The sequence below is a fragment of the Podarcis gaigeae genome (genome assembly GCF_964106915.1).
Source record: "Podarcis gaigeae genome assembly, chromosome: 9".
Classification (NCBI taxonomy): Eukaryota; Metazoa; Chordata; class Lepidosauria; order Squamata; family Lacertidae; genus Podarcis; species Podarcis gaigeae.
Window position 1 is genome coordinate 19,837,883 of NC_139685.1, and position 12,735 is coordinate 19,850,617.

A 12,735-nucleotide genomic window follows, 5' to 3' on the forward strand; every position below is an offset into this window, starting at 1 on the left:
ACTATGTTATGATATTGGCCCCGCAAAAGGTTTCTAACCTTTAACCCTGGGCTTTCCAAACTTTTCACATTGGTGACACACTTTTTAGACATGCATCATTTTGCGACAACGTAATTCAGTTTTACTAGCAAACTGGAGGCTAAGCTAACCCCCTTCCATCCCTGGGAGGAGTGCAGGGAGCGTTCGTGCGACACACCAACACACTGCAGCTAATTTGTCGAGACAGCGTTTGGAAAGCTCTGCTTTAACCAATACTTGCCCCTGCAACCATCACTTCCCACTCCTATTACCAATCTCAAAGGCCATATAAAAAGCATGCTCCTCTTCACCTAGTGCTTATACCAGGGGTGGCTAATCTGTGGCACTCCAGATGTTACTAACATGTCCAGTGGCAAGAGATAATAATGAGAACTGCAGCAACACCTAGACAGCCACCCTGGCTTGACAAAAAAACCCCCCCAAAAAACCACTATATATTATTGCAGGAGGCAGGAAGCAAAACCGGCACTTTCAGCTCTGGGAAACCTTAAAGTAATGCTGGTGAAGCCGAGAGCCTGCTCTACAGACTGCCTGCAGCCTTTCTGGGCCTTGGGTCCCTAGACCTCGTTGAACTACAACTCCCATAATTCCCAGCCAGCACAGCCAATGGAGAAGCGTGATAGGAGTCGTAATCCAACATTAAAAGCAAGGTTGAGAAAGCAGCCGTGCAGTTTTGCGCTGAAATAATCTCTGCCACGAAAGCAGCCTTCTTAGCGGCGCGCCGTAGAAACGAGACCCCCTCCCCGCCTCACCCGGCATCAGTTTACGCAGGCGCACACGAAGCCGGGGCGCGCGAGAGAGAGCAAAGCCGTTGAGGGGAAGGGGGGGGCGGCTACTTCTAAGTCTCCCTCTCAGGAGCCCCCGCCGAACCCAACCTCGGAGCGACGTCCGTTTCACTCTCTGAGCCCTGCCCGCGGCCTCCGCGGGGCGCTCGGGACAAGAGGCAGCCGCGGCGCCCCGGATGGAGCCGGATGCCGCCCCTCACCTCGCAAGGAAAAAGAAAGCCGGGCCTCACCTCCCTGTTCGCGGAGAGGAGGAAAGGAAGAGCGTCGTACGTCACCACGGTCTTGAACCCCGTGCGGCGTGACGCCAGCGCGTTCCGTGGGTGGGGCGTCAAGACGCCGGGAGGCGAGAGCAATCGTCTCCGAGCCCAAACGGCAGGAGGGAAGGGGAAGGTGGGCGAGCGCCGAGTACATCGAGCCTGAGGAAGGAGTCGGGGTCGAGACGACATGGCTCTGCTCCACCTAGGCTTCCCCCGGGAGAACCTGAGGAGGCTGACGTCACTCGGGAGGCTGGTGAGCATATGGGGGGGGGGGAGGGATAGACCTGCGTGATGCCCTATTCCCTGGTACCTTCTCTGTGGGGGAATCCCTGCCCCCAATATTATCCTTTATTTACTTGATAATGGCATTTATAGGCCACTTTTAATACCCCCCCCAGGAGCGGAAGGCGGTTTGCGTGGTTCTCCTCCTCGCACAACAACCCTGCGAGGTAGGCTAGGCGAAGGAGAGATTAGTCATTGACCCGAGTGGGGATTCGAACTCCTGTCTTAGTAATTGTTGTTGTTTAGTCACGTCTTTCCTTCTGCAGTGTTGGATTGCAGGTTGAGAGGCGTTCCCTACTAGGACAGACTTTGCTCGTGTGCTCAAGACATCGATTCCATAAAACATACTTTGTTGCACTGTGCAAAATATGAGCAAGCCAGGGCTGAACTGATACTACCCTTGCTGGTACCTTTCCCGGGAAAATCAGAGGCTCACTATGTCAGGTTCCTATTGGAAGACCGGACAAACGCTAGAACATTAGCCGTGGCAAAGTTTTTATCGGTGGTTGCAAGAACCATTTACAACATATATGAAGAGACAAAATAGAGAACTGGACTCACTGGCAGGGTTTGAATAAACAAACACAATTGTATATAACAAAAGTGAGACTATATGTATTGGGGAAATTTTGGGAAACAACATGCAGGGTGAGTAATATGGAAATAAAACAAATTGGGAATGAGACGGAAGTCCAGGGGAGGAGTGGGGAAAATATGGAAAATTGTTAGAGAAATATTGTTAGAGGATGTAAACATGGAAAAACCAATATTTTTTTAAAAAGCTTCCCTAAACACAGCTCCCTTCAGATGTCTTCTAAAAGTCAGATAGTTGTTTATTTCCTTGACATCTGGCGGGAGGGAGTTCCACAAGGTGGACACTACCACCAAGAAGGCCCTCTGCCAGGTTCCCTGTAATCTCCCTTTTCACAGTGAGTGGGTTGGACTAGATGACCCTTGGGGTCCCTTCCAACCCATGATCTACAAATTTCAGCTTCTGGATAAACCTTTTATACCTCATTAGTTGGAAATAAGGGCACAAATATAGCAGAGGACAAAGCTGTGTTGTAACTTTTGATTTAAAAAATAAATAAATTATTTGGAAATGCATTATTTGAAAATAAAAGTGCAAATGCTTTTTCCTAGACCTGTGAAAGGAATCGGCACAAACAGTTGAGAGCATCAAGCTCATTGCCAGAGGAACAGAAGGGACTCTTGCAAAATGGACCTGATTTGCAAGACTTTATGTCTGGAGAACTTTCAGACAAAACAAAGTGGGCAGACTATAAAGGCGAATTAAAGCGTCAGAAAGGAGAAAGGTATTTAAAACAACTTAATTGCCTCATTAGAATGAGTAGAACAATGTGTTTACAAAATAGGTCAGCTGTCTGGAAAGTCAGTTAATTTCTCAGACTTACAAACATTACCTGCTAAAGCAAAATAAGTATGGCTTTTGGTTTGTTTTTTTAGGCTGCGACTTCCTCCATGGCTGAAAACAGAGATTCCAATTGGAAAAAATTATAACAAATTGAAGAATTCATTGAGAAATTTAAATCTCCACACGGTAATTCAAATGCCTGTATTGTACCAGATGATTTACTGTGTTGTTCAGTGTTGTTTTTGCAATTAAAGTTCCCATCATAGGCACACTTACTTAAAAGCAAATTCCTTTGCAGTGGACTTGCTTCCATAGGTTTAGAGCCCATCCATTGTGTTTAGAAGACTTATGTTTTGTTTCCAGTGATGAGGCCTCACTCACTTACAATAGCAGCTTGCACTGGAGTAGTCATTACGGTATCACATTGTTTTCTTTGTCATTGAAACCCTCCCTGAACAGTTTGAGAGCAGACCAGGGTTGTACCAACATGCATGCCAGATGGACTGAAAAAAACACCCTCATTGGGTATTGCCGTGTGAAATAATTTTCATTATAACAGTAGTACTTACCTCATCATTAGCTTTACAGTGGTGAGAGTCCTTGTAGCCAATGTACTTTATGCCCTTCTTACCGTGTTAATAACTGTTTCATTGCCTGTAGGTGTGTGAGGAAGCACGTTGTCCAAACATCGGAGAGTGCTGGGGAGGGGGCAAGTATGCTACTGCTACAGCGACTATAATGGTAAGCTGACCACTGACGACTGATGGTCTTATTTGGGAACAACACACCCAAAATGTCCCATATTTGTCTTGTGTATTGTTGTTGTTGTTTAGTCGTTTAGTCGTGTCCGACTCTTCGTGACCCCATGGACCAGAGCACGCCAGGCACTCCAGTCCTCCACTGCCTCCCGCAGTTTGGTCAAACTCATGCTGGTAGCTTCGAGAACACTATCCAACCATCTCGTCCTCCGTCGTTCCCTTCTCCTTGTGCCCTCCATCTTTCCCAACATCAGGGTCTTTTCCAGGGAGTTTTCTCTTTTCATATGGTGGCCAAAGTATTGGAGCCTCAGCTTCAGGATCTGTCCTTCCAGTGAGCACTCAGGGCTGGTTTCCTTCAGAATGGATAGGTTTGATCTTCTTGCGGTCCATGGGACTCTCAAGAGTCTCCTCCAGCACCAGAATTCAAAAGCATCAATTCTTCGGCGATCAGCCTTCTTTATGGTCCAGCTCTTACTTCCATGCATCACTACTGGAAAACCATAGCTTTAACTATACGGACCTTTGTTGGCAAGGTGATGTCTCTGCTTTTTAAGATGCTGTCTAGGTTTGTCATTGCTTTTCTCCCAAGAAAAGCTTCATACTGACTGTCAATTATACCATATACCTGTTCCTTCAAGACCCTGAAATATCTGTACATGAAATCTCTCAGCCCTTGAGTTTCCCAGTTCAGTTTGAACAGGATTCAGCTGCTGGGCTGGGTTCTGATCTCCTTCATTCCCTGTGGTCCAAGTATGACAGGTGGGCAGAGCCTGCAAACTTTCTTTTGGCTCAGCTGTATCTTTACCTGCCATATATGATGTCAGCTACAAGGCAGGTGGCTTGTATGGTTTTCACTACTGGGAAAACCATAGCTTTTACTATACGGACCTTTGTTGGCAAGGTGATGTCTCTGTTTTTTAAGATGCTGTCTAGGTTTGTCATTGCTTTTCTCTCAAGAAGCAGGCATCTTTTAATTTCATGACTGCTGTCACCATCTGCAGTGATCATGGAGCCCAAGAAAGTAAAATCTCTCACTGCCTCCATTTCTGTATTACTCAGAGGTATTAGCAGAGAATAAAGGGAATGGAGTGAGAGGGACTGCGTGTCTTTGCTTTTGTCATTCTAGAAAGCAGTCGTGCAACCAGAGCTCTAAGGGTGCCTTGTACATTATCTGGAAAATGATGGTGATGATTTTATTTATATGCTAGCTAATAGGGTCTCCTGCTGCTGCTGCGCCGCCGGAGCACGATTTCTGTTCTCATCCTGAAGCAAAGTTCTTAACCTTAGTGGAGTTAATTAGTGGAGTTAGTGGAGTCTGAAACCTGAAGCGTATGTAACCTGAAGCGTATGTAACCTGAAGCGTATGTAACCCATGGTACCACTGTAAATGTCATTCAGTGTTGCCCATCTAGGGGACAAGATGGGAATTCTTAAACATGCAGGTGATTTTATTTCCTCTCCCTGCTTGCCCTTATTGGTGTCAAGCTATTAATATGAAAATTGGGGGGAATTCCTGCTGTTTTCGTCTGTGCTCAGAGAGCAGATCATACTAAACCATAGCTAAAACAACGAGTTAATCATCCCCTTTCTCCTCTGTCGAGGAGGAAACAAACCAGAGGCTAGCTTGCAGTCACAAGAAAACCTTGATGTACCATTGTGGTTTGTTAGGAGAGAGGGGGACAGAATTATGCATGTAAACAAGGCCTGGCTTGTTTCTTCCTTGGCACATTTAAGGAGGGGGAAGGGGAGGAGGGAGCTAGAATGTTGTTCATTCACATTAACTCAGAGTTTAATCATAACTCTGGTTTTAAAAAGATGCACCCACCAGGCTGTTGTCTCGGGGTATTGCTTGTACTCAGCCATACTAAGAAGCTAGAGGATATGTGGGTTTCGGGCTCCATGTATCATATGTTGCTCAGAGTAGTTCTGGACTATATAATAATTTCTTTCTCATCTGTAGTTCTGGACTATATAATAATTTCTCTCTATATATATAATATATAGTTTCGGGCTCCATGTATCATATGTTGCTCAGAGTAGTTCTGGACTATATAATAATTTCTTTCTCATCTGCTGGCTGAGCTGTTGAGATTCTTTTAATATTCGTTATAGAAGGTTCTTGAATTATTATTAATTTTTTAATTGTTTCCTGTTTCAGCTGATGGGGGACACTTGTACAAGAGGCTGTCTCTTTTGCTCAGTGAAGACAGCAAGAAGTCCCCCTCCATTAGATCCCAAAGAGCCATATAACACAGCGAAAGCAATTGCTGAATGGGGGCTGGATTATGTTGTATTGACCTCTGTGGACAGAGATGGTAAGTAACTTTCTAATTTTGACTCCTTTTGAAAATACAGTTATGCTGATTCCAACCAAGGAAGAATGGCAAACCAAGTTGATGGACTATGCTAAAACGGCAAAATTAACTGGGAAGCTCAGAAACCAAGAGGACTTCAAAAAAGAATGGGAAAAAATTATAATATAATTAGGAGTCCATTAGCAGGATTTTAACCACACTTGAAAAGTAACAAAAATATGGACAATTTAGATGGATAAAAAATGTGGATAACAAATAGATATGCAGTTGTAAACATTGTCATTAGGACCCATGGAGGGGATGGGGGTGTCCTGAGATTCAATCTCTTTATATGGGTTTTTAATTGCTTTTGTTATATGTTTATATCTTCTTAAGCTCAAATAAAAATTATTTACAAAAAAAGACTCCTCCCCAAAAGCAAATAAAGTTATGCTGTATGCAGAAATCTCATCTAAGGTATTTGTAAGCTGTGCAGATCGCTGTTCTCTATTTCAATAGTTAATATTTGCAGACATTAAATTTACACAAATGCATCCTTGACACCACTATAACTATGTAAAAGTAGGTATTTGTTCTTCCTGTAAAATAACTGTCATGTTCTATTATTAGATGTTTCAGATGGTGGAGCAGCACATTTTGCAAAGACCGTATCACACTTAAAAGAAAGGTAAGGAGTGAATATTAGAAAAACTAAATGGATTGCTTTGGGGGCAAGGTTAATGCAGCTTTCAACTGACCACGCCGCATTTTTGTTTTGTTTTTTCCAACCCTTGTTTCTCAGGAATCCCAAAATTCTCGTGGAATGTTTAACTCCTGATTTCAGAGGGGACCTGAAAGCTGTGGAGACGGTTGCTCTGTCAGGGCTCGATGTCTATGCTCACAATGTGGAAACAGTTCCAGAATTGCAGAGGTGATGAAAGGTGATATATACTGATAGAGTAAAATAAGGTTTGTGAGAGCAGACTATTTTAATTTAAGAGATGGTTCCATGAAGATGCTATTAGGAGGGACCTGCCTGCATTAGTGCTAAGCCATTTTCTGCTTGTTGAAGACTACCGTATTTTTCGCTCTATAAGACACACCCGGCCATAAGACGCACATAGTTTTTAGAGGAGTAAAACAAGAAAAAAATATTCTGAATCTTTTATTTATGTAGAGCCTCTTTTCAAAAGCTTGATTTTGCAAGTGAACAGTAGAAGCATTTTAACAGACATTAGTGCTTGGATTTCATTCTCTCACAGAAAGCCCCAGGAAAAAAATGGGATCACCTGGCTGTTTGGAGAGACAGAGGCACATGGTTTGGGCAGTGATGGAATCCAAGACTGACTGAAGAGGGAAAACAAGAATAATGTTCTGCTGTCTCTTTGTCAAGTTGCTCAGGGGGCTAAACAAGGGCTATCACACAACAACCTCACAACAACCCAGTGAAGGTGGCCCTCTCTGCGCAGCACCTCTCCAGCGAAGCAGGAGGAGAAATGGAGCCACTTCCATTTCTCCTCCCGCTTCGCTGAAGAGGCGCTGCGCAGAGAGAGAGAGAGCTGTGCAGCACCAATCGCTCCATAAGACACACATACATTTCCCCTTACTTTTTAGGAGGAAAAAGGTGCGTCTTATGGAGCGAAAAATACAGTAAGTAGTGAATCTGCTTTTGTGTTCTGTTCACAGTGGGGTCCCACAGAATGGTGCATGCCCAGAAGACTTATTCTGCATTCTTAGTGTCACTGCAGCTGTACTGTGTAGTTTAGATATGTTTAAGAACCTATTTTTGCTTCGTATAACTACAGTTCTCAGATTTTATCAGAATGAGCTTCGTTATACACTAGCTATTTACCGGTCATAATAAATGTATGCTTTGCCATCAAATGAAAGCAAACTCCAGTGGTAGTGATTAAACTGGGGGTGTTTTACCTCAAACTGACATTCCATATTTTACATATTCCATCAAGGATTGATCCCTGGAAGTTACTTTTAGGAGCGTCAGCAAAATGAATGCCTTTTGTAAAAGCCAAATTTTTAAGTGGCTTGAGAATTGTCTCCTAGGTTCCTGCTTTGCTGTTCATAGGCTAGTCATAAATCCAATCACATGTACTAGTCATTCATACCAGGACATCGTGTCTGCTTATGCAGGTGAAAAAAATAACTTGCAATAGTTGCCCTATTTCGATTAAATGGGGATATCACCCAGCATAGAGAGTGTTGTTCTCTCTGTCATTCTTTTGAATATATTTCTCAGAGCAAGGGTGATGTTGTTCAGCCTGATACACATTGAAGGTAATGTTATAAAGATCGAAGAAAAATTGTGTGTACACACATACAAAAAAACCTTTGGAAGCAGTTATAAAAGGCAGATTCTGGAACTATGACAATATAGTATCTGACCATCTTTCATTCCCTGATAAGGCTAGTTTTTGTTGTTGTTGTGATGGGCATTGCCAAATTCCTGTTACCCTTTCAATCCAGTTACTCTGAACGAGTTTTCGGTTAAATGTTTGAGAAGGTATTTTTGATCTGCGTATTCTTCCTTAGTTTGACTCATCTAATCCAGTGGGTTCTGCAGAAGGTTTTTCCAGAGGTGTGACAAGATCCGTTCTTGTTATGCTAATTATTATTATTTTTTACTATTTATTTTCTTAAAGAAAAGTTCGGGATCCTCGGGCTAACTTCGACCAGTCCCTCAGTGTCTTGAAGCATGCGAAGAAAGTTCAGCCTGATGTAATTTCCAAAACATCCATCATGCTTGGTCTTGGTGAAACAGATGAACAAATATACAACACATTGAAATGTAAGTCAGGATTTTGTGTGGATAGAGGCCATGATTCACAGATTCAAGGAAAAAGAAAGTGCGCCCTCTTTGAATTCTGTAGTTTTACATGCGAAGACATAACAATCACCTGTTCCTTGATGTTTAGTCGTTTAGTCGTGTCCGACTCTTCGTGACCCCATGGACCAAAGCACGCCAGGCACTCCTGTCTTCCACTGCCTCCCGCAGTTTGGTCAGACTCATGTTTGTAGCTTCGAGAACACTGTCCAACCATCTCGTCCTCTGTCGTCCCCTTCTCCTTGTGCCCTCCATCTTTCCCAACATCAGGATCTTTTCCAGGGAGTCTTCTCTTCTCATGAGGTGGCCAAAGTATTGGAGCCTCAGCTTCAGGATCTGTCCTTCCAGTGAGCACTCAGGGCTGATTTCCTTAAGAATGGATAGGTTTGATCTTCTTGCAGTCCATGAGACTCTCAAGAATCTCCTCCAGCACCATAATTCAAAAACATCAATTCTTCGGCGATCAGCCTTCTTTATGGTCCAGCTCTCACTTCCATACATCACTACTGGGAAAACCATGGCTTTAACTATATGGACCTGTTCCTTAGTAGGTCTTAAAATTAGGTAAACACAACCTCCGATGAACAACACATGACATATTACACTGTGTCATGATTTATTCAATTGGATTGAGGTCTGGATTTTGACTGGGCCATTGCAATAAAGAGGGTGCACTTTCTTTTCCCCATGACTGTAAGCTGTGTAGGGACCATAGCTGAGTTTTGGAGCATGTTATTCCAATAGCCGTATGCTAAACTGTCCATGCACAATTTCTGAGGCTCCTTAAAGCAAACTCATTCCTGCATATTGAGTTCAGATGGGGGCAAGCTGATTGGAGGTTGAAAAGAGATTTCATTTTGGGTCTCTTTCTTAATTTTTGATACGGGTTTTTTCTTCCTCATTTAGGGAGTTAAACCTGGCAGTTTCAACAAACATACTTTATCTTATATCTTAAATGTGCTACTTCAAAACAAGCACCAGTGAGGTTTGGAAGAATAAACAATGCTATACTATATTTCTGTCATTCACTAGATATACGTTTAATTTTTATAGTATTACGTGAGGCTGACGTAGACTGTTTGACCTTGGGACAATACATGCAACCCACAAAGCGCCATTTAAAGGTAAAATTGTACTGGAAGTTTATTGTTTGAAAATATATCACATTTTCTGGATTGAAGGCTGAAAGTGACTTCGGATATGCCTTCTGGGATGGGAATCTTAAGGTGAGGCAATTATGTCAGCCTCAGTTTCTTTTGGAACACAGATCCATGTACAATTGAGTTGTGGATGTTATAGTCTGTGCTTGTTAAGGTTAGGAATATATGCATTTTGAAATGACTGGATCATGATGAAAATGTATTATTCCTTCCAGGTCGAAGAATATATTACTCCTGAGAAATTTAAACATTGGGAAAACGTAGGAAACGATCTTGGGTTTCATTACACTGCGAGTGGGCCTCTCGTGCGTTCCTCCTACAAAGCAGGTGAGATACATAGTTTGCTAGATTAGCTGCACTATATAAATTTATGCAAACTTCGGTTTAAACTTGCCCCCTTAAAGATATAGACCTTTATCTTTATATGTACAGGCATTGGGTTTTATTCAGTGTAACACTAAGCAAAATGTTCTGTGAGTGCAGCACACAGATTTCTCCTTGCACAACAGAACATTCTCTCCCTCTAGGGCTCCCTCCCCTCGTCCCTTTTCCGGGGTTCTCCCAACCCTCTGGAACAGATTTGGGGGTGGCATAGAATTGTATGTGGAGCACTGGGGTGGAATCCACTTGCACTAGCACTAATCCTTAACATTAGTGCAACTGAATATGGCCCATCATGTTACTTTTGCAGACTAGCTGGACAGGCATGATTTATAGAATAATAATAATAATAATTTATTATCTATACCCCGCCCATCTGGCTGGGTTTCGTCAGCCACTCTCGGCTTCCAACAAAACACTAAAATACAATAATCTATTAAACATTAAAAGCTTCCCTAAACAGGGCTACCTTTAGATGTCTTCTAAAAGTTTGGTAGTTATTTTTCTCTTTGACATCTGATGGGAGGGCGTTCCACAGGGCGTGCGCCACTACCGAGAAGGCCCTCTGCCTGGTTCCCTGTAACTTGGCTATAGAAAATGTTATTTGTTCCATAATAGTTAGATAATCGGCCTAGGCATTTTGTCTAATGTGTTGCAAGTTGCCTGGGGTGCAGTCCATCACGTTCTTCATTTTGTACCATGTTCCTTCATGCCAGTGGAGAAATGGCAATAGGATAGAGGCAAGATACAATAGATTGTGGCCATAGCTAAAATTCAGATATAAATTGGTGAGTAACTTGCAGCTTTTGTTGTGACATGCAAACTCTTAAGTACAGTTCCCTTTAAACTAATACCTGTATTCAATGGGACTTGCTTCTGACACTGATTATAGTCTTAGTGTGTTATACAACTTAGATGGGAAATATTACTTACGAACCTTGAAATATAGATCTTCATAGTTGTAATCTTTTAGGTGGCAAAAGCAGTAGAGCAAGTAGTTCATATGCAGTGTGAACTAAAGCATCCATAGTGGATAACAGTGATCTAATTTAGTTTTATTTTAAAGTTGTACATACTGCATTCAACATGGGATTATATCTGCTGGTGTGAATTAAACAAACTAACTTGCTGCAGAAAGCATGGCAAAAAACAAAAACGGCTAAAGGCCATAATTTTTAAAATTCCTGGCTCTTCTATGATTTACAGAAGTGTCAGTTCAAGGTCCAATTTTTTTATCATTTGCTTTCTGGCTGTACCATGATTTACAGAAGTACCCAATAATGTGCAGCCCATAGGTCTTGTGCTGCTCCTGAGATTTATCCATGTCCTCAGAGTTACATATAATGTTCAGTGCGAAATCTGCGAGTGACAAATGCCAAGAAGCCATGCCTGACAACTATAACCCACACAAGGATTGTGCTATTCCTTATGCTTTTCACAGCCATCCAAAATAGTCTAGCAGTCTATGGGTAGGACAGCAACTGAATACCTCCCTCCCCACCAACAGCACAGTTGCCACGATGCTAGCATTTCCCTACATTTGCTTGTTCAGTGTTAAAATTTCAAGGAAACCACCATCTGCAAGTTTTCCAGGTTTGCTCTTTCCCGATCCAAAAGCGGCTCCTTTGCCAAGCCGATCAGCAAGAGGAAATATTCATTAAATGCAGCAATCCTATTACATTGACACTGGTATGACTTACCTTTGATTGAATATCATCAGAAGGTTTAGAAAGCCTCTTGTTGTTTTTTTTCTGCTGCCTAACATTCCAAGTCATTCTCATTTAAAACATTTTAAGAACCGAGATCATTTATGCTGGGGGAAATTGTTTGCTTATGTGACTTGCCCCGTTTGACACAGGGTTAATTCCTCCAGCGCTAAGAGAGTAATAGGCAGCAAGGATTCTTTTCAGCTGCCTCCTGTAGATGCTACAGCTCATTTCTTTCCTACAACACAGGCTAAAGAATACGGTCACAAGATGCTTGCTACTCTGTTAAAATAGATGCATGTTTTCTTTTTGTCTGTGCAGGTGAATTTTTCTTGAAGAATTTGGTACAGAAGAGGAAGAAGAAAGACATCTGAAATGTAGAAAGTTCATAGGGACAACTCTGCATCTCTGAATGAATTCCAGATGGCAGCATCACAAATAAAGGAAGAACATTCAAGATGCTTTTGTTTATTGTTGTTGCCCCTGCAAGCATTTAAACTTAGCCATGAATTATTCAGGTTGCTTCTGAACTCTGCTATCTTCTACTGTAGTTTAAGAAATGTTAATATGTATTATATGGCTTACAGGGCAATCCTATACATATACATTCAAAATTAAGTTCCAAGGGATTTGTTGGTCTTCTTTCTAAGTAAGTGGTACAGATGTACCTTAGAAAACCTCTGCTCTCTAACATATGAAGCACCATGAGATATACCCACTGGGAAAATTAAGAGTTAGATGCATATTTTAAATATCTTGCAGATAATACCAGTAATAAACAGCTGAACACAGTGTGCAGCATTTCTTCAAACTTTGTATGCACCCATATTTACACTCTGTCATTTCAATTTCTTTTAAA

The 12,735-nt window shown here is 42.2% G+C and overlaps 1 protein-coding gene across 2 annotated transcripts in view; it reads left to right on the forward strand.

Annotated features, from left to right (window-relative positions):
* The first annotated feature begins 788 nt into the window (after positions 1-788).
* The window catches only part of LIAS (lipoic acid synthetase), a 139,084-nt gene continuing 127,137 nt past the window's right edge, over positions 789-12,735 (forward strand). Inside the window, exons 1-11 of one of the 2 annotated variants that reach the window (XM_083755052.1) lie at positions 789-1,334; positions 2,507-2,679; positions 2,831-2,924; positions 3,399-3,479; positions 5,655-5,811; positions 6,421-6,478; positions 6,593-6,721; positions 8,448-8,593; positions 9,683-9,753; positions 10,005-10,116; positions 12,198-12,668. In XM_083755052.1, coding sequence (XP_083611178.1) covers positions 1,269-1,334; positions 2,507-2,679; positions 2,831-2,924; positions 3,399-3,479; positions 5,655-5,811; positions 6,421-6,478; positions 6,593-6,721; positions 8,448-8,593; positions 9,683-9,753; positions 10,005-10,116; positions 12,198-12,250 — 1,140 coding nt within the window. In that variant the 5' untranslated portion in view covers positions 789-1,268 and the 3' untranslated portion in view covers positions 12,251-12,668. Of the gene's footprint in view, positions 1,335-2,506; positions 2,680-2,830; positions 2,925-3,398; positions 3,480-5,654; positions 5,812-6,420; positions 6,479-6,592; positions 6,722-8,447; positions 8,705-9,682; positions 9,754-10,004; positions 10,117-12,197; positions 12,669-12,735 lie in introns of those variants that run through there. The other variant, XM_083755053.1, reaches the window with a different exon arrangement.